We start from the raw sequence: 27035 nt of genomic DNA on the forward strand, positions 1-27035 counted from the left end.
CTATGTGGCATACTCATTTTTATGTTGTACATAGACAAATACTTGAGAAATATATACATGCCATGCAGTCATATCTGTTAATGTATTATATAACAAATATATTACATATGCAATCTAATCTGCTTCTGCCATGGGACATGTCAAGAATTTTTATAAGCATAATTTTATAATGAGGAGAGAGAGAGAGAAAGAGATAATTCTGTTTCCAACTGCATTGGTTCTATTATAAACAAGTGTTAGGCTTGTTAGAATCATTTCACTTTTCTGCCCAGTTCCTCATCTGTGAAATTAATGATAGTTTTCAGTTTTACTGAACTGGAGGTGCTAGAAAATCACTGGGTTTCCAGAACCTGCTGTAATTGAAAGGATTCTTGCGGACAGGTTCAGTCAGTATAATTCTCAAAGAGCTGCCAAAAGTAGCTCCCCAGAATCTGAATGTTCACTGTATTCTTAGTTTAGAAGATGGGGAATTCCTCATTTCTTAATTGGAGGTATTATTTGCCTCTTCTTTCAAAACTATGTTCTTTTAGAATGTACATGTTGCATGCTTTTGTTTGTCTATCTATCCAATAAATATTTGTTAACTGACAAAGTTCTAGGCCCAAGTATCTGGCAGTATCCTTGCCAAGCTGCATCTTAAAGTCTACTGAGGAAGATAGAGTTGAACTAGAAATTTCTTGTCTACTAATTAATTACTCTTGTGAAGTAAACATCCAAAATGATATCCCTTACGTTTTCACCCAACACTGTGTCAGATCTATTTTGCTGAATATACTCTGATTTGGTGTTTCTAAATGCTTCATATTATACCATATAGAATGTCATTATTTTTATCCACTCTCTTAGGGATAAAAACTTAAGATTGTCATCAACTTTCCACTACTACAAACAGACACAGTGAAATCCTTGATGGTAATCTAACTGAACTTGTCGGGGAAATTCCTGTGGAATATCCTCACTGTTGGATTGTTGGGTCATAGGGCATGCATTCACTCAATACTGGCAGATTACTTACCGTCCACCACTAATGCCTAATGTTTCCTGTTTTCCAACATCCTAGCCTACATTTGGTATTTTCACCTCCCAACTTGGCTAAATTGATGAATGTTTTTGATTCCTAGCAAGTTTTCATATCTCTTAATATTTGTTAACCTTTCAGATATAAAATTGTGGCTAAAGATTTGGGCTAACACTTGAAATCTCTTCTATGGGGCATTCCACAATTGACAGCATTTTGTATCCTAAAACAAAAATCTATATTTTACCCCGAATCAAATTAGACAGAATATAGGACATAAAGTTTTTAACCCATTTTGTAGAGATGGCTGTTTTTGCAACTGCCAGTGGAGCAGGTAATAATATGTCTGGACTTCTTAATGTCTACAACACACCAGGTGTGGTGGCATATACCTGTAATCCCAGCACTTACAAGGCTGAGGCAAGAGGATTTCTGCAAGTTCAAGGCCAGACTGGATTACATAGTGAGTTTAAGGCCATCCTGAACTATATAGTGAGTCCCTGACTCAAAAAAGTCAACAACAAACAATTAATTGTGAATAGTACATTTCTGAGATATGAATATTTCTGTCAGTTAATAATAAAAGCTTCTGGGCTACAAAGTGAGTTCAAGCCTGAACTCCATAACAAAAATCTGTCTCAAAAAAAGAAAAAACAAAAACCCAACAACAACGACAACAAAAACTTCTTACTTAGGGTAGGGAGAGATTTTTCAGTTTTTGCTAAAAACAAAAAACATGAGATTTTTCTTTTCTTTTTCTTTTTGTTTTTAGGAGGCGGGCAGGGATGGTCAGTTCCTAGCATCTGGGAAGTCAGAAGATGAATCCTTACTGCGGCCACCAGGTAATCAGCTTAACATCTGAATCAGATAGTCCGGTATGGAAGCCAAGACTAGGTTACAGAGAGCTAAAAGCAGACACAATGACCTTTCGACAAACAAAACAATATTGAAAATGTTCTACTTACTGAGAAGAGATGGAAAACTTGAAGGTTGTTATGTGATTGGTTTGATGTTTTTCTTAGGATAATCTGATTCTCAGATAGATATGCAGTGGAGAAAAGTCAATTTGAGACTATCTTAAAGGCAAACAAGCATTTTGGTTTTTTCTTTGTAGAACAATGATACTCCTTTTTAAAACAGATTTTAGAAAAATACATACAAAAAAAAAACAGTAAGAGAGATTTCCTTTCTAAAGAGAAACTGGTAGCCAGGAAGCAGGAAGACACTGTTTTTGCTCCCCCCCCTCCACTTTTTTTTGGTACACAGGATTGAACTCATGACCTCACGCTTGCCGGGCAAGCATTATGTTTTTTAACTTTCCATTTTTGAACAATTAACATAGTTTTTCCCATTAATTAATTGTTTAATTTTAGAATGCACATTCTTACCTGTATTTCCATTCTGTGTGTCCCAAGAATCTTTATTTAAGAAAGTATCTCATGCGATTTTAATAGAAATGATAATTTGCTTACTCTTTGGGAAATAAGACATAAACCAGTAATTTTTAATTTTCTTTGGGTTCATGCACTCCCTTAAGTTCTAACGAAAGCTATACTTCTACTTTGGACACAATAGTATACCATGAATAGGATTGCAGGAGATTCAAGGGAAGCACAGTGAGATGTTTATGATCCTTATGTTAGCAATTCTTGACACAGAGGTTTGTTTATGGCAAGGAGGTTTGTTTGTTTTTCAAGAGAATGACTCAGGGAATTGAGAATCTTTTAAAGTGTGCGCATGTGTGTGTGATCAAAGAACAGAACAGAGGCAAATTCTACTTTTGATGAATGGGTTCCTTTTCTATTTCTAGGGCCAGTACCTAACTAATAAACAAATAGAAGATGGGTCCCTCAATGATTCCCTTCTAGTTACATCCTGTCCACAAACATGTTAATGAAATTTTCAGGTGACTCTAAAAGAAAATATGCTACAAACGTCAGGAAAGCCAAAGAAATTATGTAAAACTAACAATATGGCAATGAGAATGACACTCAACTTGGAAAATTTTCAAGTAGGTGTATCTAGGGAAAAGTAATTTGAAAGAAAATTTTTCATGGAGAGGGTAACACCTGGAAAATAAAAATTGCTTTAAGGGGCCCAAGGGTAATTCTAAATAGCAAACTACATACGTGTCTGCTGCATAATATGGTGAGAAACATAGGACACTGGCCTCTTGTCATAAAGGAGTTATTAGCTCTTTCTGTTTGGTCCTGGTGATAGATAGCACCTGGGATGCTGTTTTTAGTTTTGGACAAATGGGGTCATTACTTAGATGTATCTTTTTCTTTAAGAGAATTTGGCTTCCTGTTTGAGAATGTGTGACATTAAGTCATTACTTTGGGGGATAATGAGGAAAAGGAGACAGTTTAGGGAAAGTGATCGGAACAGAAACCGGAGGTGGGACATGACAGTATAAAATTTTTGAGTTTTTTGTGATATAATCTTGGGAGAGGTTAAGAAAGAGCAAGGTAAACACGACTTATTTTCTGGCCTTTCTGAGGCAGAGAAGTGAGCTGGCATAATAAGAGTCAACAGAGTGTGCCTTGGTTAAAATATAATACAGAACTCATAACTGTATTTTGGAGAGATTAGTAAAAAATACCTCTTTAGGCACAACAGACTTGTGCCTTATCAAAGTCCTTCATAAGCTGCCTTCTTCAGACTGACTTTTGCTTTATTACTCTGCTTCTCAATGACAGTAAGTGGCAAAGTTGGGTCTCAAACCCAGACAGGCACCTCTGTGGTCATTACTCTGTACTTCCCTGCATTGCCCCTGCCTTGGCCATCTTAAATTTCTTTCAGCTTCTCTCATGAGTATTACTTTCTTTTTTTGTTTTCAGACTTAGCTCTTAGTGCTGCCTCTCAGTTCTTCAAAAAGTTTAAAATTGGGTTACCCCATGACCCCGCAAGTCTATTCCAAAGTATATATCCAAAAGGATAGAAAACAGACGTCCACACAAAAAAATATGTCCACATTGTCCACAAATGTTTATAGTATAATTATTCATAACAGGTAAAAGGTAAAAGTTTGAAAGTGATGGCACATGCCTATAATTCCAGCACTGTGGGAGCCTGAGGCAAGAGGATCCTGAGTTTAAGTCCAGGTTTGGCAATTGAATGACAAAACAAAACAAAACAAAACAAAACAAAACAAAACAAAACAAAACACTGGGGATATAGCTCAGTGTGACTTCTCTGGGTTGTCTCCAGAACCACAGTAAACAAACAAACAAAGTAAACCAATTGTGCATCAGATAATGAATTTAAAATATGTGGTCTATCCATACAGTATAAAATCATTCAACTTTAAAAACAAATGCATGCTAAAAAATGGGCAAACCTTGAAAACATGCTAAGTGAACAAAGCCACCCACAGAAGACTATGGTATGATTCCATTGATATGAAATGTCCAGAATAGGAAGATCCATAGAAATAGAAAGATGAGTGTTTCCTAGAAGTGGGTTTCCTAGAGTGTTTCCCAGAAGAGCTGCAGTTTAAGAATGGGAATTGACTACTGGGTACAAGGGATTTTTTGGTTGTTAAGAACGTAAGAAATTGTATATTGGTGATATTTGTACAGCTCTATGAATATATAAAAAGGACAAAATTTATTGTAGGTGAGTTACATCTCAATAAATCTGTTATTTATAGAACCAAAACCAAACCATACCAAACAAACAAACAAAAGATCATGCTGTCTCTGCCTGGGTTTTTTTCCTGCTCTTTCTTTTGATTTAGAAAGTATCTTCTTGCTTCAGATTTCAGCTTTGAAGTTTGTCTAAGAAGTTTCTCATGATTTCCCGTTTGTAGTACACGTACCTGCTTTGTGTTCTTGTAGATTCTTGATACATTATATAGCATATCTGTGCATTATACAGACATTCCCTTTTTTACATTGGTTGTTTTTTTAAACTTTATGATGCTGAGAAAGCAACACACGTTCAATAAACATTGGACTTTGAGTTTTGGATTTTGACTTTTCTGAGCTAGGGACATGCAGTGTGATTCTTTTTTTTTCTATGCCACATAGAAAGCTCCATCTCCCAGTTAGCCACAAGATCACAAAGGAAAACGACTCTCCAGTGGACTGTGTTGCCAGACTCCGATGTTAATGGGATGAGGATAGTTAAAAGCATTCCTAACTTTCATATTTTCAACTGACAATGGATTCAATCCAGATATAGCACCACTGCAAATCAAGGACAATCTCTAATACTATTGTTGGTTTATTTCTCTAGCTCTCTGATAAGAATTTGGATTCTGGGATTTCAGGGACTGTGATTATTTATGCATCACTACACTCCAGTGCCTATTACATTATCGGTCCTGGGAATGTATTTGTTGTACAAGTGTAGAGATGTCTTAAGAGGGTCTCCTACTCCGAGAGTCTACAGAACCTAACCCCGGCATACTGTACTTTCCTGTTTGGACTCCTTGTGGGAGTCACACAAAGCCTTGGACCATCTACCACCAAACTATATTGACGGGGTTGGGGCTGGTCTGGGCCAGTCTGAAACTAGAACAACGTGGGTCCTAGCGCTTCCCCTTCCTAAACGGCGTTTCTCCGCAGATCTGTGTGGGGGCCCGAGGCCCGTGGCCGCGGCGCGGGAGGTGCGGCCACACCGCCCCTAGGGGGCGTCCCAAGCCCCGGGAAGACCGACTCGCTCCGCACGGCGGAACCTCCTCACCCCGGAACCTTCGTCCTCAGGCGCTGCCCCGCACGCGTCGTGGAAAGCGCTGGAAGCTCCTCGCGGCCCACCACGGCGCAGCGGCCTCCCGACGCGTGCTCGACTTCTGCCCGGATTTGCCGGGACTAGAACGTGGGCCTTTGAGGCGCCGCAAGCCGTGGAAGCACGATGGCCTGCTGCTGGAGCCCTGTGAGCCGTCCTGAGGGCGGGGCCCGGACCCTTCCCTCCCCTTCCCGCAGAGAGGACGCGCAGAGCCCACACGCCCGCGGAGGGAGGGCGGGAAACGCCTACCCAGCCGGGGCCGCAGGCGAGCGAGAAGGTGCGCAGCCGGCCGCGTGGAGGCGCTCCGGGGCGGCGGCGGCCGGGAAGGACCGCGGAGCCGCGGAGGAAGGTGAGCGCCGCTCCCCTCCTGAGGGCTCTGAGAGGGCCGGGGTCAGAGTCCCCCGAAAACCGCGATTCCCTGCTCACTGCGGGGCGGGACGAGGGCACCGAATTGGGGGCATGACGGTATCAAATGTGTACTTCTGCTGAGAAAGGGGAAAATGCAGGTTATTTTTCTCCATGAGGTGGTTACGTCCGGGTGACTATGACTGTGGAATCAAGGAAAAGAATCTAGTTGTAAAATGTTAAGGAAAAACATCATAGAAAAAATTATACCACTGGCAACAAATTAACAAAACTTTTGGGCTCAGTGTGAGGCCAGATTCAGATTCTTCGTTGCCTTCATGCATTCATTCTTCTTTTCTTTTTCTTCTCACCACTTACCTGTGTGTCTGTTTCTCTGTTTTTTTAGAAAATATAAATAGCTTAAGACTTTGGAAGGAAAAACCAAACAAGATTTTGGGAAAGTAAAATTAGCAGACTTTTTAAAAATTAGTACTTGTTTGTGATACACAATGAATGCATTCATCATGTGGAGCTGATATATATATATATATATATTTTTTTTTTTTATCTCCTCTTTCTCCCCTCTCCCTTCATCCCTAGATACCTTTCCTGTCTACAGAAGAACTTCCTGTTTATTACTGTTTCTATTTTGTTTTAAAAATTGTTTATATGGTGGGTTTCTCATATGAAACAAACCACTTGTTATTTAACCTGTGTCTGATTTATTTCACTTAGCCTTATAGTCATAAGGTGCATTTATTTTCCTACAAGCGACTCAATTTTTTCCTTCTTGATGGCTGAGTAATACTCCATTTTGTATATATACACCACAATTTCTTTCTCCTTTCATCTGCTGATGGATATATAGACAGACTGTTTCCAATATTTAGCTATTATGAGTTTCTATAAACATGGATATGCCTGTATGATTCTTAAATCAAGAGTTCCTAACCCTAGAATTCTGGCAACCTATGAACTAGAATTGAAAGAAGTAACATTTAATACTATGTCACTAATTAAAAAATACATATATTTCAAGACTGACCTTTGACTCTGGGCTTAAGCAGTCCTCCTGCTTCACCCTTACTCATAGCTGAGACTATAGACAGCACTGCCTTACCTTGCTTAGCATAAATTTCTTCCTGAAGAAATGGTTGTGGGTTTGAAGACTCTCAAGTCTTGGTTTTGGTGCTCTGTCTCTGTATTACCACATTCTACTAGGTTTTCTCTTCTCCAGAAGTGGCATTCTGTCTAGTTCTGGATTCATAAGCCTCTATCTGTGTCCATATTAGCACATGCCATGAAGATAAACGTGTTAGTAGCCAGATATAATGGCACATTTCTGTAATCCCAGCATTTTGGAAGCCTGAGGCCAGAAGATTGTAAATTTGAGCCCAGCCTGGGCAATTTAGGGAGAGCCTATCTCATAAGGCTCTGTAAGAAATGGGTAATTGAAATGAAAAAATAATTGTCAAAAGAAGAAGTACAAGTGGTCAAAAGTACATGAAAAATGTTCAACATCTTGGGCCTTAAGGGAGATGCAAATCAAAACAACAGTGAGATTTGATCTGACTCTCTTAAGAATGGCTGTTATCAATGACTCAAGCAAAAGAACAACAACAACAAAACAACACACACACACACAAACACAAACAGTTGCTGGTGAAGTTGTGGGGGAAAAGGAATCTTTCTGCATTGTTCAGAGTGTAACCTAGGACAACTACCTTGGAAATCAATTTGGAAATTCTTCTAAGAACTAAAAATAAAAATTCTATTTGAACTGCACTACCTCCTCTGGATGTCTTGCTGAAAGAGTAAAAGTCATATATTACAGTAATATATGTATATTCATGTTTATAGCAGCACAATTCACAATAGAAATTATGCAAGTAGCTTTTATATAACCCTATCAACAGATGAATGGATAAAGAAAATGTGGTATGGTGGAGTACTACTCAGTCATAAAGGATACATTGGAGTCATTTGTAGGAAAATGGACATATCTTGACAACACCAATACTAAGTGAAATTAATCAGACACAAAAGCTTAAATACCAAATGGTTTCTCTAATAGGAAAAACCAAAATATGAATACTTTAAATAGCAACATCAAAGAGAAATGGTAGAAAACAGGAAGCTAGACTGGAGATAGAGGATTTGGGAAAAAAGAAGATGTGAGGGTGGGCAGTGGAAGGGAGGATAAAAATGATTAAGAAACTATATATGTATGTGTACTGACTTCTCAGATGAGTGTAATTATTAAGTTTTTCTGCAAAATTAAGGAGAGAGAGAGAGAGAGAGAGAGAGAGAGAGAGAGAGAACGAAGCCTTTATTGTGGGCATAGGAGGGTTGCTGAAGAATACAAGTTTCCCTCTGACCCAGACAAAGAAGTGGTTGGGCTTTTATTAGATTGGATTGGAGTAGAGTTTGTGGAGGTGGGCAAGGTGACATACTAGCAGCTGATTGGAGGAACGTTGGCAAGTGTGCGTGCACATGGGCAAAAGAAAGAGGAAATTTGTTTCGAGGGGTGAAGAAAGAGGAAGCTGATATGATGTTGTCTCTGGGCCTTTGGTGGTGTTAGACCACTGCCATGATGACTTGGTGAGTTTTATGTAGACAGAAACTCATCAATTATATATCCATACATATACTAAAAAAATGAAAACAGAGCAAAACAAAATGAAACATGTTAGTCGATGTCAGTATTAATATCTAGTATTTTGCCTCTCAGTGAATGTATTCAAAGCTTTTTCTCCGTAATCACCCTATATCTGCTAAGTATCCATAGATTTTAGGCAACTATGCTTTCCTGAAATTTTGTCTTCAGAGTTCAGAAAATATTTGAAGAGGAAACATGTTTGAGGCTTTCTAAATCTCAAATTTTTATTACTCTAGCCCAGATAACTTTGAAAATTTTTGCTTATTTATTTGTTCTATAGTAACTCCTGTGTTTGGCCCAATCCTAGACCTCAGCCATTAGCTCGTGTTCAGAAATGACAGAACCACCTCCAACACTGTAGATTTTTATATTATCTCTGAAGTGCTCCTTGCTCTTTGAAATTTTGTCTCTTTTATTACTTCCTGCCTTTGGTGGCTTTTTTGTTATCTTTAAATGTATGACTTTTGCATTTACTCAATCTGCTTCAGTCTACTTCATTTTACAGGTGAATTATGTAAGTATTCAGAAGCCTGCATTTTTAGAAAAAGTCTTTTAGGGGGCTGTGTGGGCATACCTTTGAAACACTCCATTGTCAGGTAGCAGTTAATTAGACGTTATTGCAACGTGATAACTGTTGTATCATGTTTAGGGGAGAGTAAAGACTAAGTCAAGGTGAAAGAAACTAGATTTGGGGAATTAAGGGAATTCTTTTTGGAGGTATTGTTGTCTAAAATGAACACTGAAGTTATTCTGATTTAGAACTCAGACTGAGAAATTATATCAAGTTGCATTCTAGTTTATTTTCATGATTCATTTTATTTGCTCTTCTCATGAATTTTAATATTTTCTTATATCCCCATTCTCCATATGAGAATAGATCTTCCTTAAAAAGGTGTATGTTTCAGGTTTTTGGCACATATTTTTCATTCCACAGCCATTATCTTTTTAAAAATTTTATTTTAAGCTGGGCTGGGGATTTAGCTTAGCGGCATAAGCGCCTGCCTTGCAAGCAGGCAGTCGTGAGTTTGATCCCTGGTACCGATAAAAAGGAAAAGGACAAAAAAAATTTATTTTAAGCAGAAAAAAATAAAAATAACAGTAAAAAAATTTCAAAACAGGGTGGTAGAAGAATAGCAATAATTAATACATTGCATATTGTTATATACATAGTAGTTGTTCATAGTACAAGATATAGGCAGGAAATATTGTCAAAAAAAGTATTAGCACAAAACTTTCTTTTCAGTAAACTAAATTAGTTGTATAACTATATTAACTATCTTGTGAATATGTATATGTTTTTCTTTTCCCTTCTTTTCTTTCCCCTTCTTCCCATCACAGTTTTTCTTTTCTTTTGAACCGTTTCTTCCCTATTCACAATAGCTATTGTACATTTTAGATCATTAGACAATATGATGTTTACACATGTGAGTCTGATTAATTTCACTTATGAGTATGATCTTGAGTTGCATTCATTTACCAATAAAAGTCTCAGGTTTATCTCTTTTTAAAATTTTTTTTTAAAGAATAAAACCAAACAAAATAAAACAGTATAAAGCCAATCAAAACGAAACAATGAAAGTGACACAGGATTTCAAAAGAGGATAATAGGAAATCAACAGTGGTTACCATAATGCCTCTTGTTATCTTCAAAATCACCAGACAATGAAATCAAACAAAACAGAACAGAATAAAGTCAATCAAAACAGAACATTGAAGAAAACAAAACAAACAAGTAGTAAACAAATTAATAAACAGCAAAACTGTTTTGATTATACAAAACAGAACAGTATTGGATTTCAAAAACAAGACAGAAACCTATTTGCTATATTGCATATTGTTATCCTCTAAATAGATGCTCATTCACCAGCTTTAAGCCTGCCACCAGTCAAACAATACAAGCATTAAGGTCTTTGTACCTCAGTTGTTATCACATCAGCTTGTGATCCTCTAAATCAGCTGGTTGCTTACCCCAGGGTGTGTGTGTGTGTGTGTGTGTGTGTTGGCTCTTCTTGACTCCCAGTCCTCTCTGGAAGGACAGATTGGCTTTTTGTTTCTCTTTCTGGTCCCACATGACTGCCACTAGCTAATGGAAAGAGTGAATTGGCTTGTTGTTTCCTTTCCTGGCCCTGCATAGCCATTGCTGGCTTACAGGAAGGGCAGATTGACTTCTTGTTTCTCTTCCCAGTCTCACATAGCTGCTGCTGGCTCATAGGAAGGGCAGATTAGCTCACAGGTTTATCTTTTTTTTATGACTGAGTAGTGCATTATATTAAAAAACACACTCTTTATTCATTTCTTTGGGTTACTTCTAGGATTTAGCTATTACAAATTATTTCCAAGATTTAGCTATTACAAACTGTGCTGCTATAAACCTGGGTGCACATATATTACTACAGTATGATGTTTTTTAATTCTTGGGAGATACCCAGAAGGAAAATAGCTGGGTTGAATGGAACCTCTAATCCTAGTTTTTTGAGGAATCTCACATTGATTTCCAGAGTGGCTGCACCAAGCTACACTGCCACCAACAGTGGAGAAGCGTTCTTTTTTCCCCATAGTCCCTCTAGCGTTTGCTATTGGTTGATTTCTTGATAGCCATTATTTCTGGAGTGAGATGGAGTCTTAGTGTTGTTTTAATTTGCATCTCTCGACTAACCAATGATGTTGAACATTTTTTTCATACATTTATTTGCTGTTTTTATTTCTTCGTCTGAGAAGTGTGTATTTATCTCAGATGCCCATATTTTGGATTGGGTCTGTATTGAGGGGACTGATTTTTTCCCATTATTTATATATTTTAAATATAAGTTCTTTGTCTGAGGCACAACTGGCTGTAATTTTTCCAACTCTGTAGGATGTCTTTCACCGTTGGAGGTTTGTTTTACTGTGCAGAAGCTTTTTAATAAGGTGAGATGCCATTTGTCAATTCTTTGTAGTATTTCTTGTGAGGTCTGGGTTTTGTTCATGAAGTTTCTGCCTATACCTGACTTCAAGTTTTTTACCTGTTTTTTCTTCAAGTATATTTAGTGTTTGTTTTAATATTTGGATCTTTGATCCATTTTGATCCATTTTGACATGGTACCATGATCCATTTAGTACATGGTAGACATGGTTCTGGTTTTAATTTTTGGCATGTGGAAAGCCAATTTTTCCAGCACCATTTATTAAAGAGACTGTCTTTCTTCCAGTGAACATGGAGTTGCATCTGCATATTCTGTTCCCACAGCCATAATCTTTATCCATTCTATCTTGCTGCCTTTTTATTGTTATTTTCAAAAATACAGTTTTGAAAAAAAAGTGTATCGGGGCTGGGGATTTAGCTCAGCGGCATAAGCACCTGCCTTGCAAGCAGGCAGTGGTGAGTTCGATCCCTGGTACCGATAAAAACAAAAAAGACAAAAAAAAAAAAAAAAAAAAAAAGAAAAAGAAAAAAAAGTGTATCAATGGTATCTATTCTAAGTAAAAGTATGACTGTATTTTCTAATTGTCTCTTATTTAAAATAAGAAGTTTAAGCCAGTATTATAGATTTTGGAAAACATGAAAGAGATAAAGGAAAAAAATTAATCTTGAATTTATTTCACTTTTCATAGTTGAAATAACTATGTTATGTGTAGTTTGGATTTTGCTTTTTTGAATTTAACTTTACAACATAAAGAATTTTCAAAGTTATAATATATTATTCATAAGCCCAATTTAATGGCTGTGTAAGAGTCTATTACACAGATAAATGGTAATATAATTTTGTTCTGCTGAGAGGCAGAATAGTGTGATGGTTGAGAACATAGACTTTATATTATTTGTGTTCTAATCCTGGTTCTACCACCTTTTTACCATGTAGCTTTAAAACAATTTAGTTAGACAATTTGATTTCTCTATTTTAAAATGGAGAATATAGTACCTATGATGAGAGAAGTAAAGAGTCAATACAGGGAGGAAAATGCTTTTTACTATTCCTATTATTACTTTAATTTTGCACTGATAAATATATAGGCTATTTCGGTTTTTGATAAATAATGCTATCACAGACATTTTTGTTCTTACAGATTTTATGAGACTTGGATTACTCACTTAAATTAGATTTTTAGGAGTGGAATTATGTAGTTAAAGTATATACTTTTAAAGTTTCTTAAGCATCTCTCTAAGTTGTTTTCAAAGTGGCTTGCTCATTTACAATTTACCTTCTTATTTACAGTGTGTTACAGTTATTATAGCTTTCTTCTGTGAATGGTGTTAGTAAAGTATAATAAATATAGCTCAGGATATTTTTTAAAATTAGATTCTGGGTGTGGGGTGTAGCTCAGTGGTAGAGTACATGCTTAACATATACAACAGTCTGGGTTCAATCTCCAACAGTAAATAAATAAAAATAAAATAGTCTGTATCAAAGTGGGGGTTCAAACCAGGACAGTCTAATGCCAAAGTCCCTATGCTTTACCACTATCTCATTGTTAAAGCACAATCTTATTGGATATAATTTTTGAAAAAATCCACTGATTATACAGTTGTTTTATTCACCTGACATGAATTTTCTGAGGAAGGGATATTATTATCCTAAATAGTTTTGTCAGGAGGTGAAGACTGAGTAGGAAACATGATCTGGCTTGGAGTTTGAGGTGCTAGATTTGTCCATCTTTACTGGACCCAAAAAAGTGTTTGCCTAAAGCAATTGCATAAGCATTTCAGCTAGTGGACTTAGGAATTTTCAGAAGTAACCAGGGTATTGACTGAGAGAATATAATGTTCATACCTTCATCTCTAGGCCTTACTTTCTATATATTTTCCTTTTTTTCCTGCTTCCTGTAATTAGCTGTATTCTGGAACCGAATGATTGAAAAATCATAATTATACTATTAATTAAAATGTAATATTCTATTTTCTCAATTGATTTTTCAATACTGTTTTCAGTACTAACTCTTCTTGGCCTATACACTGTTTAAAGCTGTTTTAAAATTAAAAATAATCATACTTTTCAGGTACTTTAAGTTTTTTTTTAAATTGGAAACTGTAAAAGAATTTTCAGTTGAGCACTTAGTTAAGTCACTTAGTTGACTACTCTCTTCATTTTTATGGGAAGCACAAATTTTTCCTATCCCCCCTAAAATTTAGTCTAAGACTAGTACATAGTCTTCTCAAAAAATTTTAAAAATGGTAAGGCTGACTCAGGATAATCACAAGTTCAAGTCTATCTTGGAGTATATAGTGAAATGTATTTTAAGTCATGACTTACCCAAGTTTTCAAATTTTTATTTCTTATTTTTTGGTACTGGGGATCGAACTCACAACCTTATCCTTACCAGGCAAGCACTTGAGCCACTGAGCTAAATCTTTGGACTCTCAAGTTTGTATACTATGTGACAAACACGAAGTATTTTAAATTTGATTCCACTGTGCATTATTTGTTTTTCAAAATGCAGTTCAAAAATCCCATTTCCTCAGAGAGTCTTACCTGACTTCTTGGTCTGTCCATATTCTCCGTCTGAGCTTATATGTTATCATATTAGTGAAATGCCTTGTAGAGGTGATTTTTTTCTTCTTTTTGTCTTTTACTTCCTATTTTAGGATTTTTGCTATGGCAAGCAGAAACACTGAGATGACATCCAGGATTTGGAGGCAGATTTATTTATGCTGGCAGGTACACTCCCAAAATAGGAGCACTCCCAAAATATCAGGGCCTGGTAGTCTAGGGTTTATATGAAATGAGCAAGAAGGAAGTACAGGGAGAGAATGGCCTGTCAATTGGGGATTGGTTTATGCAGCGTGCATCATAGTGACCAGCTGTGCATCACAGTGACCAGCCATTTCTAAGATACAGAAACAACTGGAACTGGAACAGGAACTGTTACCTGGGCAACTAAGAAACTGAAGTCTATTGACTGGGGGTTGGGGGTGGGGTGAGCATTTTCTGTTACATTTTATATTTTATTCACCTTTATGTTTAATGGTGATTCTCAAATAGATATTATAGGTATAAGTGGTAATAGTGGGTTGTGGGTAGCTGAATACCAGATCTCACAGGAGCAGAGGGTCATATTTTTGCCAGTTGGTAGGGTTATTTTGCTCAATTTTGATAGAGATTATGAATAGTCAAAGTGCAGCTTTCTTAGTTTTACCAGCTCTGAATCTTGAGTGCTAGCAGCTACCAATGTTAGTAGTTCTCTGTGTTGCTCTCCCAGCAGCCAGAGTTAGCAGCTAGTAAGGAGCTCTCTAGAATTCTTCCAGTAGCTGAAGCTAAAAGCTTCTGACAGCTCTCTCTTGCTTCTCATTGTTCCCTGGCTGTTAGCTACTCTTAGTGTTACTGATGCCAGCTGTTTGACATTTTCAGCATTAGCATCCTTGATTGTTAATCAGTTTATTGCAACCAACTCATCCTGGTCTATTTAAGATAGAAATCCTGAATAAATAAAGTAAAATCATCTGAAAGATGCTTTATTAGGTCTTAGACTGAAGCATAAAAGGAAACAGTATATGGGCTGATCTGGTAAGTGTGAGAGGGTGGCTATTTATACAAATAAAAGGTACGGGGCTTATGCCAACAAACTGTACACTTTCTGCTTAGTCATGTGGCTTTACAGAGTTAACCAAATCTCTTGGAGACAGTTGAGATATATGTCTCAACATATATCTTGGAGAAGTATAGAACTTCTAACCTTCTTCCCCAGGCAGCAAAGATTACCAACTGGATGGGTTTAGAAAATGAGACATGAAAATGGGGAAAGATTTCCTCAAATGTTGAAGTGTTTAGGAGCAGCGAAGATGCGCATCATCAGAATTTTAAAAAAAATGTGTCATATTTAGGTTTACCAAAAGAAGTTTGAGAAGTATTGTTCTAGATCTGTAGTTTTCAGTAAGTTAGCCACATAAGACTTTTGAACACTTGAAGTGTGGCTAGTGTGAACTGAGATATGTAAATACCCATTGAATTTTTGACATACACAAAAGAATGTAAAATACAAACTTTGTCACTTATTTTTATATTTATTATGTGTTGAAATAATACTTTGGATATATTGTGTTAAAGTATGTCTCAAAAAATAATCAAAATCAAAAAAATTTGTTTTCTTTTTGAGACAGGATCTTGCTATATAGTTCAGGCTGGCCTTGAACTCACTTTGTAGCTCAGGCTGGTCTTGAACTCACAATGATCCTCCTGCTTCAGCCTCCTGAATATTGGGACTACAGTCATGTGTCATTATGCTATATTACTGAAATTAATTTTCTCCATTTTAAACCCTTTTTAAAAAACATGAAGATAAAAAATTTTAAATTACTATGTGGCTCTTTTTTGTTGTTCTTATTATATTTTGGTTGGTCAACACTGCTCTAGAATGTTAGTTCCATGAGTACAGGGACTGTCTCATTTATCTAAATATGTAGCAACTGTCACAGTGCTACATTCTTCTTGAATGTTTGTATAATTACATCTCTTCCCCTTCCACTAGGTTATAAACTTCTGGTGACTTGGGCTTGCTTTTTAATGTTTTAAGTGTTATAAGCTCAAAAATCCAAAATGTTTTGTACTTACTATAACTTGTTCTCTTCCTGTAAAACTTGTACTTGCCAGTTAAGATGCAATCTTGTAACATACCCACCATGTAACTGCCTCCCTGGTTTCTGTAACTGCTTGTTCCGCCTCCCTGGTTCCTAAATTTTATGGGGACAAACTGATCCTAAAACCCTGACCCCTTGCTTTGGGGCTTGCTACTTTATAACTCCCTTTATAACAGCCCCTGGCTTCCAGCATTTCCCTGCTTACTTTTCTGGGACAGTGTTGCTGCTGAGCTCAGCTAATAAAGTGCTTTTTAAAATTTTTGGAGTCCGTCATTTTTCTGCCCATATCATTAAGTATCTGCCACTTGGTTTAATAGAATGATAAGCACATAGTAGGTAGTCAGAAGATACTTACTAGATGATTGATTAAAAGGAGAGTGCCTGTTGTGGAAATTTCTAGCCAACTTTGAAACTATTTACTTCCTTTTTATTAATCAGTTCCCAACTGGTTTTCAAAAATTTTCAGAGTAGTATGTTTAGATATTTGTTCTGTCTCTGTCTCTGTCTCTGTCTCTGTCTCTGTCTCTCTCTCCTCTCTCTCTTTCTCCCTTTACTCTTTTGTTTCTTGAACATTTTCATGTCAACATGGTATATAGGCCCTGACAACCTTTTATTTATTCCTTCAAACACCATTTAGCTAGCCCTCTCTGGCTACAAATTTCAATTAAATTTCACTAGAGGAGAGTGAAACTTGCCGAGGGCTGAATGAAAGACTCTGCTCAGACACCTGCACAGACCTTTCTTAGTAGACTTTACTCCAGTGTGACTTAGTGGGCAGATTGGAATATTCTGTGGGCCATTATTTTTGTAACTAAATAACTAAATGGGAATGAGAAAGAGAGAGGGAAAAAATTACACAAACTAATAGACATTTGAAGAGTAAGATGGTGGTCTCAGTTTTAACATAACATGATTTTGAGAAAATCTCTTCTCTTGAGGCTTCAGGGAAAAAAAAGGAAACAGGACATCAGATGGTCCCTTCTGGCACTGACACTCAGTAACTATATTACTACTGAGTAGAAAGGACAGAAATGAAAAACAAAAGAAGATCATAATGTTGTGAATTTAGAATGGCAACTATACCAGTCTTAATCCATGCCTGTGAAACCTGTGTGCTAATATATATTATTCTGACATCAATCGTATAAAATTCTCTACCCTTTAATGTTATAAATTCTTTCCTCTGGGGACAAAATAATATAAGGAAGGGGCTTCTGCAGCATTCACTTAGTCCTAATCACTTTTAGTTGTTTTAGTTACTGTTAGCTTTTTCATTTACATTAAGCTAAAACCTCAGTTTTGGGGGGGGGTAGTCAAATGGATTTCATTATGTATTACTTTAAACAATTCACATCATGGACTCCACATATTATCAAAAAGAGAGATGATGGCATCTTTAGGTTGGCTTGAGAGCCAACTCCAGGAACCACTAAAGTCATTTAAGAATTTCATCTTTACAATTCTGTTCTGGTGACAAAATCTGTATCAGTCAGTGCTCACTAAGAAACATTTAATATAAGATAAAAGACATATATATATATATGTCTTTATATATATATATATATAATTATATATATATATATATATATATGATTTAGACTTACAATAATCTATCTGTCTGTCTGTCTATGTTTACTTATGAGGTAGGGAGGTAGGACTGGCACTCACTGTAGAGTCATTATGAGTCCACATAAGAAGCCAAAGGATTTATGCTGGAGGAGTGCAGCAGAAGCTAGTGATGAGTGTCCAAGGCAATAGCAAAGACTGAAGCTCCTCCAAAGAAGCAAAAGAAAGCTTTCTATCTTCTTTCTTGTTTTTATTCCTTTTAGGCTACCAGCCTGGATGTGCACTCACATCCAGGGTTGGTCTTTCATCTTCAGTCCATTTAGTCACACCCAGAATCATGCTAAACCAATCTGTTGGTCATTTCTTACTCAAATAGACATTGCGGTTAATTATCATAGCCCATTACTCACCCCTCAGTTAGTAAACAGAGTAGAAAAATAAAAAACTTCCCCAAACAAAAATAATAAAAAATATTCAGTAGACACTAACCCAGATCACAAATGAAAAATATATTTTAATTCATCTGTGGGTCCAAAGTTGCATTAGTAAAGAAAAAATACCTTATCAGCTAATTTAATTAAAAGGTACTATTAAAACTCATACACTGTTGCTTTTACCAACATACAGAATTGTGTCAACTCAGAATTCTTTTTTTTTTTTTTTTTTTTTTTTAATTTAAGAGGAAAAAGAGAAAAACACAAAACAAAACAAAGCAGTGTAAGGTTACATATAATACAGAACTACAAAAAAAAGCATAACAGTAAGAAATCACCTGTTAATAGATTACATATTATCATCTTGGAAATAGTCAACTCAGAATTCTTAAAAAAGTGAAAACTATAAATACATAGTCCACAGATCAAGTGTAAGAGTGACGTCCTGATGAAAACAATATTGTTATTTCCTTAGAATTCTCTTCTGGTAGTATATTTTTTTGAGAATTCTAAAGAAATAATTCACATTGAGATTTTACATCACTTACACAATTTTTTTCTTTCGCTTTATTGAGGTAAGACAAATTCCAGGCCTAGGTCGAACTCTCCTTATTCAAGAGTAAGTGCAAAGGAGGGAAAAACAAAACTAATATGGGACTTGTGAGTAGAGTATGCAAGATTATAGTTCAAAGTTTCAGCGTTTTTTACCATTTACTCATTCTCCCATCCCTGGCTCATTCCTTCAATATGTGTATGCACTGAGATGGTTTTTACTTTTCACAAAGTTGTTTTGGAGTAAACAAATACTTCCATTGTTATTCTACTCAATTGTTTTGACTTTCTTCTTCAAAGATTTGAATTAGGTGTACATTTTCTATTACTAATTTTACATATTATATATAATGAAGTCTAGCCTCCCCAAACAAAAATTTAATGTGTATCTTCTCAATATCAACAAATGCGAGCCGCGGGACCCCGTTTCCAGCCTGGCGGATCTTTTTCTCGCCTGGGGGATGTGCCACAGCTTCCTGCCTGAAACAGGCGGGCTGAGCTGCGGGACCCCATTACAGCCTTGCCAACCATCCTCTCTCATCCGGAGGGCACGTGGCAGCTGCCCCACCTGAGGAGGGAACTGGGCCAAGCTGTGGGAAACAGCTCCGACCTTACCTGCAACCTTTCAGCCTGGAGAGCTCCAGCACTACTGCCACCACCTGGAGGAAGGAACAGCCCTGCTGAGGAGGGAACCTTTGCTGCCACAGGGGGGAGCTATATAGCTTGAGGAGGCCTTAGGTCTACCTGACAGGAGCCTGGCAACCTTCTCTTAATCCAGGGGCTTTGCTGCCCAAGGAGGGAGCTACACTACCAGAGGAGTCCCAGGAGTCCAGGACATAAGAGATAATTTCCAGCATGCCCAGGGGAAACTTGGAACAACACTTGAAGCTCGAAAATATAGGAAAATGACAAAACGAAAGACCAAAATGCAATCTCAAACATCCAGCCCATCCCAAGAAAGCCTAGGAGCCATGTACATAGAAGAAAATACAGGCCACATACGTGAAATACCTGAAATAATAGTAACCGAAATAAAGAAGCAACTCTGAGAAGCCATAAAGGAATTCAAACTAGAAATAATCTCTCAGGTAAAAGAAGAAATGATAAAAAAATTGAAGGAGATGCTGAACATATCTAAAGAGAACACAGTTAAAAAATTGGAGGAAGTGAACGAAAAGACTCCCTAGATGAACAATATAAGAAACAAACAATATATAAAGCAGATGCAAAGAGATATACAGGAAATCAAAAATTCCATTGAGGGACTGGGGATTTAGCTCAGTGGCATAAGCACCTGCCTTGAAGCAGGCAATTGCGAGTTCAATCCCTGGTACCGATAAAAAGGAAAAAGACAAAAAAAAAATTCGATTGAAAGTTGTAAAAACTGCCTCAATGAATGTGAAGATAGAATTTCAGACCTCGAAGACAAGATTGCAGCCAGTGAACAGGAAAGGAAAGATCTTTTAAAAATAACAAGAAATCAGGAAATAACAATTCAACACCTGCAAGATGATGCAAAGAGAAACAACATAAGCTTGATAGGGATAAATGACAAAGAAGGGGACAACATAAAGGATTTCAAGAGGATATTTAGAGAAGTGATAGCTGAAAATTACCCAAACATGAGATTGGAAACTGATATCAAGATCAATGAAGCATATAGAACTCTAAATAGCCATAACCAAAATAAAACTGCACCCAGACATATAATAATGGCCATCCCAGAAATCAAACAGAAGAATAGAATATTAAAAGCTGTCAAAGGGAAAAGACAGATCACCTATAAAGGAAAACCTATCAGAACTACAGCAGACTTCTCAGCACAAACAACAAAATCAAGAAGAGCATGGAGTGAAGTATTTCAGATCCTAAAAGAAAATGATTTCCAACCTAGATCGATGTACTCTGAAAAACTTTTCTTCAAAATTGATGGAGAAATAAGATACTTCCATGACAAAGAACAGCTGAAGAACTTCATGATCACCAAGCCAACCCTGCAAAGAATACTGAAAGACAGCCTAGACACATTTAGGAAAAAACCGCTAAACAAAGCAGACAAACAGAACAGGAAGATAAAGATGCAACAGCAGAAAGATAACATGTCAACACTAATCCAATATATAACAGTTATAACCATTAATATAAATGGTCTCAATGCACCAATTAAAAGAAACAGATTGGCAGAATGGATCAAGAAACAAAATTGAACCATATGCCGTCTACAAGAAACCTATCTGACCCAAAAGGATACTAACAGATTAAAAGTCAAAGGATGGAAAACAATACTTCATGCAACAGGAACCCCCCCCAAAAAAAAAAGTTGGAGTAGCTATTCTGTTTGCAGACAATGTGAACTTCAAACCAATAATGATCAGAAGGGATAAAGAAGGTCACTACCTACTGATAGGGGAACACTTCAAGAAGAGATAACTATCTTAAATATATATGCACCAAATTTCAGAGCACCCAGCTATATAAAACAAGTATTAACAGAAACGAAAAACCAAAATAACAGCAACACAATTCTAACAGGAGATTTTAACACACCATTGACACCAATGGACAGATCAACCAGACAGAAAATCAGCAAAGAAATAAAAGAAATGAATCACACCTGTGAACAAATGGACTTGATAGACTTATACAGAGTATTCCACCCAACAGCAACAGAATACACATTCTTCTCAGCAGTACATGGGTTATTCTCTTAAATAGACCATATATTAACTCACAGAACATATTTAAATAAATGCAAAAGGGTTGAAATTATCCCTTGCATGCTATCGGATCATAGTGCTATGAAATTAGAAATTAATGATAAAAGATACTGCAAAAATCCCACAAACACATGGAAACTGAATAACACACTCTTGAGTAATCAGTGGGTCACAGAGGAAATTAAAAAAGAAATTAAACAATACCTACAAACAAATGAAAACACAAATACAACTTACCGGAATCAGTGGGATGCAATGAAAGCTGTCCTCAGAGGAAAATTTATTGCACTGAGTTCCCACACCAGGAAAACAGAACGAATACAAATAAATAACCTGATATTACACCTCAAACATCTAGAAAAAGAAGAGCAAGTCAAGCCCAAAGCCAAAAGAAGAGAGAAAATTATAAAACTCAGAGCAGAAATCAATGCAATAGAGACTAAAAAAAATCCAAAAAATCAATGAATCAAAGAGTTGATTCTTTGAAAGAATAAAATTGATAAGTCCCTAGCCAACCTTATTAAAGAAAGGCAAGAAAAAGCTCAAATTCATGCCATAAGGAATGAAAAAGGTGAAATAACTACAGACCCTATAGAAATACAGAAGATCATCAACACCTATTTCAAAAACCTCTACTCTCAAAGGTGTGATAACACAGAGGAAATAGATTCCTAGAAGCATATGACGTACCAGAGCTAAGTCATGAGGATGTAAAACTGCTGAATAACTCAATTTCTATTAATGAAATTGAAAACATAATTAAGTGTTTCCCTACAAAGAAAAGCCCAGGCCCAGATGGATTCACTGCAGAGTTCTACAAGAAATACAAAGAAGACTTAATGCCAACACTCCTCAAACTCTTCAATGAAATTGAAAGGGAAGCAATCCTTCCTAAATCGTTCCTAGAAGCAAATATTACTCTAGTACCAAAACCTGAGAAGAACCCAACTGAAAAACAGAACTACAGACCAATCTCCCTAATGAACACAGATGCAAAAATCCTCAATAAAATATTGGCAAATAGGATGCAGCAAATCATCAAGAAGATTATACACCATAACCAAGTGGGATTCATCCCAGGCATGTAGGGATGGTTCAACATACATAAATCAATAAATGTAACCCACCATATCAATAGAGCCAAAAGTAAGAATCACATGATCATTTCTATAGATGCAAAAAAACCTTTTGATAAGGTCCAACATTCATTTATGATAAGAAACTTGCAGAAAATTGGAATAGATGGTCTTTACCTCAATATAATAAAGGCTGTCTATGACAAACCAACAGCCAATATCATACTAAATGGTCAAAAATTGAAGGCCTTTACTTTAAAATCCAGTACAAGACAAGGATGTCCCTTATCACTGCTCCTATTTAATATAGTATTGGAATTACTATCCAGAGCAATTAGACAAGAGAGAGAAATAAAAGGCATAAAGATAGGAAAAGAAGTTAAATTATCATTATTTGCAGATGACATGATACTATACTTAGAAGACCCCCAAAACTCCATTGAAAGACTCCTAGACATAATAAATAAATTCAGCAATGTGGCTGGATACAAAATCAATACTCAAAAATCAATAGCATTCCTATACGCTAACAACAAAATCACAGAGAGAGAAATAAGAGAAGCCACACCCTTCAAATAGCAACCAACAATGAAACATTTAGGAATTACTCTCATGAAAGAAGTGAAAGACCTATACAGGGAAAATTATAATACACTGGAAAATGAAATTGAAGATGATCTCAGAAAATGGAAAGACATCCCTTGCTCATGGATAGAAAGAATAAATATTGTGAAAATGGCTATTCTCCCAAAACTGTTATACCGATTCAATGCAATCTCAATAAAAATACCATCAACATAACCTCATAGATCTAGAGAAATCACTTCTAAAGTTCATCTGGAGTGAGAAGAGACCTAGAATAGCAAGGACAGTTCTAAGCAGCAAGGGCAAGGCAGGAAGCATCACAATCCCTGACTTGAAGTTATACTACAAAGCAACGGTAGTAAAATCAACATGTTATGGAACCAAAACAGAGCCGAAGGTCAATGGAATAGATTAGAAGATACAACCACAACTATAAACATACTAAACCACCTTATCTTTGATAAAGGGGCCAAACATGTTCACTGAAAGAACGACAGTCTCTTTAATAAATGGTGTTGGAAAAACTGGCTTTCCATATGCCGTAAACTAAAACTAGACCCATGCCTATTACCAGGTACTAAAATAAAATCTAAGTGGATCAAAGATCTAGATATTAAAACAGAAACACTAAATCTATTGGAAGACAAATTGGGTAAAAACCTTGAAGACATAGGAGTAGGTAGAGAATTCATGAACAAGACTCAAACCGCACGGGAAACACTTCCCAGAATCAGTAACTGGAATCACCTCTTACTAAAAAGTTTCTGCACGTCAAAAGAAATCTCCAACATAATGAAAAGAAAACCCACAAACTGGGAAAAAAATCTTAGTGAACTGCCCCTCAGACAAAGGACTTCTGTCTAAAACATATAAAGAATTTTAAAAAATTACACCCCCAAAATTCAAAGACCAAATCCAAAAATGGGCATCTGAGATGAATACACAGTTCTCAGATGAAAAAATACAAATGGCAAATAAATACATGAAAATAATGTTCATCATCATTAGTCATTAGAGAAATGCAAGTTAAAACTGCACTGAGATATCATCTCACTCCTGAAAGAATGGCCAAGATCAAGAAAACCACCACCAACAAATGCTGGAGAGGCTGTGGGGGGAAAAGAACTCTCCTGCACTGCTGGTGGGAGTGTAGACTGGTGCAACCATTGTGGAGGTCAGTCTGGAGATTTCTCAGAATGCTGGGATTGGAAGCCCCATTTGACTCAGCTGTTCCACTCCTAGGCATATTCCCAGAAGAACTGAAAGCATGGATACCACAGTGATATATGTGCACTCATGTTTATAGCAGCGCAATTTGTAATAGCCAGATCTTGGAAACGTCCTAAGTGTCCATCAACTGAGGAATCGATAAAAAAGTTGTGGTATTTTTATACAATGGAGTACTACTCAGCTATAAAGAATGATCACATTGAGATATTTATAAATAAATGGATGCAGCTTGAGACCATACTCATAAGTGAGATAAATCAAACTCACAGGTATAAATACCGAATATTTCCCTAGTGTAAGAAATGATAAAAATACATAGAAGTATGTGGTAATCATGATTCCCAGTCATGTTGGTTTGAAGCCATATAATGTTTTCACTCATTAATTGGAATGGTTTTAATCTGGGTTGTTTGATTTTGTTGTCTGTGATAATACGAGTAGCAATTTTGAAGAAAACAAGACAACATAATAGCATAATAGTGCTGATTTAATATCATCTTGTCTTGAAGTTCCATCAAGCTCTTGTTCTTCAGTTTCCATGGGTTTTAACATGTTGTGTCTTATTATATTTTACTATATGTGATAGTAAAAACCAAATTTTTTATAGGCAAAGAGATAATATAGAAACTGTTGTTCGTTTTCTGTTAGCTGGTTCTAAATACCCTGTAATTCTTACATTCTCTTGAATGGCTTCACACTGTCTTAATATGTTTGATGCTATAGTATACAAAGTTATACTCAAATAATTCAAGGGAAGAGACACTATGGTGACTACTATTATGTCAGGTTATCTAGTGGTGAAACACAATGATGCTTAAATTGTTTGGTTCTGACCTGTGTTGTTCTGTTACTATGTCCTCTTTCATCTCAATCTCTCACTTTTTAAAATTAATTTATTTTTTCTTATTTTATAATTAAGGGAAAACTAAATTAGAAAATAGTGGGATATATTACAGTAACTTTTTTGTTTTCCTATTAATCTGATTTGAACCCCAGTATTGCTCTCCTCATCTTGTTCTGTCTGATTTTACTATATTCTGTTTTGTTTGATAGTATCAAGTTTGAGGGTATAGGCAACCACTTTGAAGGCAATAAGATTTACTATGATGCCCATTATGGTTTGACTATTATCTTTTTTGAAGTCTTGTAAGGTCTCCAGTGTAGGTTTTATTGGTCTTGTTCTGTACTGTTTTGTTAAATTCTATTATATAATGATATGGGCAACTCTTTTCAAGATAGCAAGAGGCATAATGGTAATCATTTTTGATCACCTGGTATTCTATTTTTGCATCATATACTATGTCCATCCTTTTGTTCTAACTGACTCTGTTTTGTTTTGTCACATTTGGTTTTATTCTCTTTTAAAAAAAAGTAATAAGAACTATGGGAGTAATAAAATCCAAAAAGTGTAATTGTTATTTGTAAAAAAGAGAGGAAAAGAAAGTGGCCTAAAGGATATAACTGCGTGTATATTTAAGTGTGTAGGATAGAAAACCATATTACTGAGTTTTTTTGTTGGATCATTGAACAGAACTGTCAGCAGTCTCACTATATGAATGTCCACTTTGTATCTTTAATTTTGTAATTTGGACAACTGTTTCTAAGATGACAATTTGTAATCTATTAACTAGTGATTTCTTACTATATATTTTTTTTTCTTGAAATACTGTACTTCTTGTACCCTTTTACTGCTTTGTTTTTTTCTCTTTAAATAAAAAAATGCACAGTTCAGTTCTTCATTTAAATAAATATTTTGCATTGTGTAAATATAATTTCTGCTTGTACTTGTGTATTAATTGCTGCTGTGCTCATGCCAAGAAAGACTGGACTGTTAACACCCAAGAAATGCCTTGATGTCAAAGTGACCATGAAACAGGCGACTTGACCTTCAAAATTTCTCTCTCAGGTCTCAGATGGTGAACACTATTTATAAGCAACTGAATGAAGATCCTTTTTATTTTATGGAAGATGTCTTGTTGGAGGCTGTTAGCTCGTTGACAAGTTGTAGTCAGGTATTTCAAGGAAAACAATTACATACAGGACACAGAATTTATAGTATTGTTTTCTAATGGTCATTCAAAGAATTAAATACAAAAGAAAGAGTGCACGAAATCTTTCCACACACCAAGACCAAAGGAATCTAGCTGAGGGTCTCAGTCTCACAGTAATGTCCTCTTAGTCCAGCTGAAGACCTTAGAGCCTATGACAGTGCCCCCAATGAGTCCAACTGGAGGCTCAGAGCCCACGACAATGGCTCATGCAAGTCTCGAAATTGCCAAGGCCCAAAGGTCAGCAACAGAAACTGGAATGTCTGTGCCAAGCGAGATGAAGGATCTGTGCCAGCAGGTTGAGGGTTTTTCGCTGTAACCCGAAAACAATGCTCAAAGTAAGAACCAGAGCTCTCCCGAAAAGTAGCACAGCTGTCCTTAGTGATGATGAGGTCTTGAGCTCCTCTGACGATAAGAATGGTTGAGCTCATATCAGCAAGTAAGCCTGAAAAACTTCTGGAGATTGAACAGCATACATTCTTCCCCTCCAGAGCCAGGAAAAGGGAAAGAACAGAGCTCCCCCAA

General features: G+C 36.4%; 1 protein-coding gene across 1 annotated transcript in view; it reads left to right on the top strand.

Annotated features, from left to right (window-relative positions):
- The first annotated feature begins 5718 nt into the window (after window positions 1-5718).
- Hpse2 (heparanase 2 (inactive)) overlaps window positions 5719-27035 on the top strand; it is a 924256-nt gene continuing 902939 nt past the window's right edge. Inside the window, exon 1 of the mRNA XM_063245088.1 lies at window positions 5719-6098. Coding sequence (XP_063101158.1) covers window positions 5876-6098 — 223 coding nt within the window. The 5' untranslated portion in view covers window positions 5719-5875. The remainder of the gene's footprint in view (window positions 6099-27035) is intronic.

The sequence above is a fragment of the Cavia porcellus genome, unplaced genomic scaffold, assembly GCF_034190915.1.
Source record: "Cavia porcellus strain 051 isolate PalLab524CR breed Dunkin Hartley unplaced genomic scaffold, mCavPor4.1 scaffold_2, whole genome shotgun sequence".
NCBI classification, from domain to species: Eukaryota; Metazoa; Chordata; class Mammalia; order Rodentia; family Caviidae; genus Cavia; species Cavia porcellus.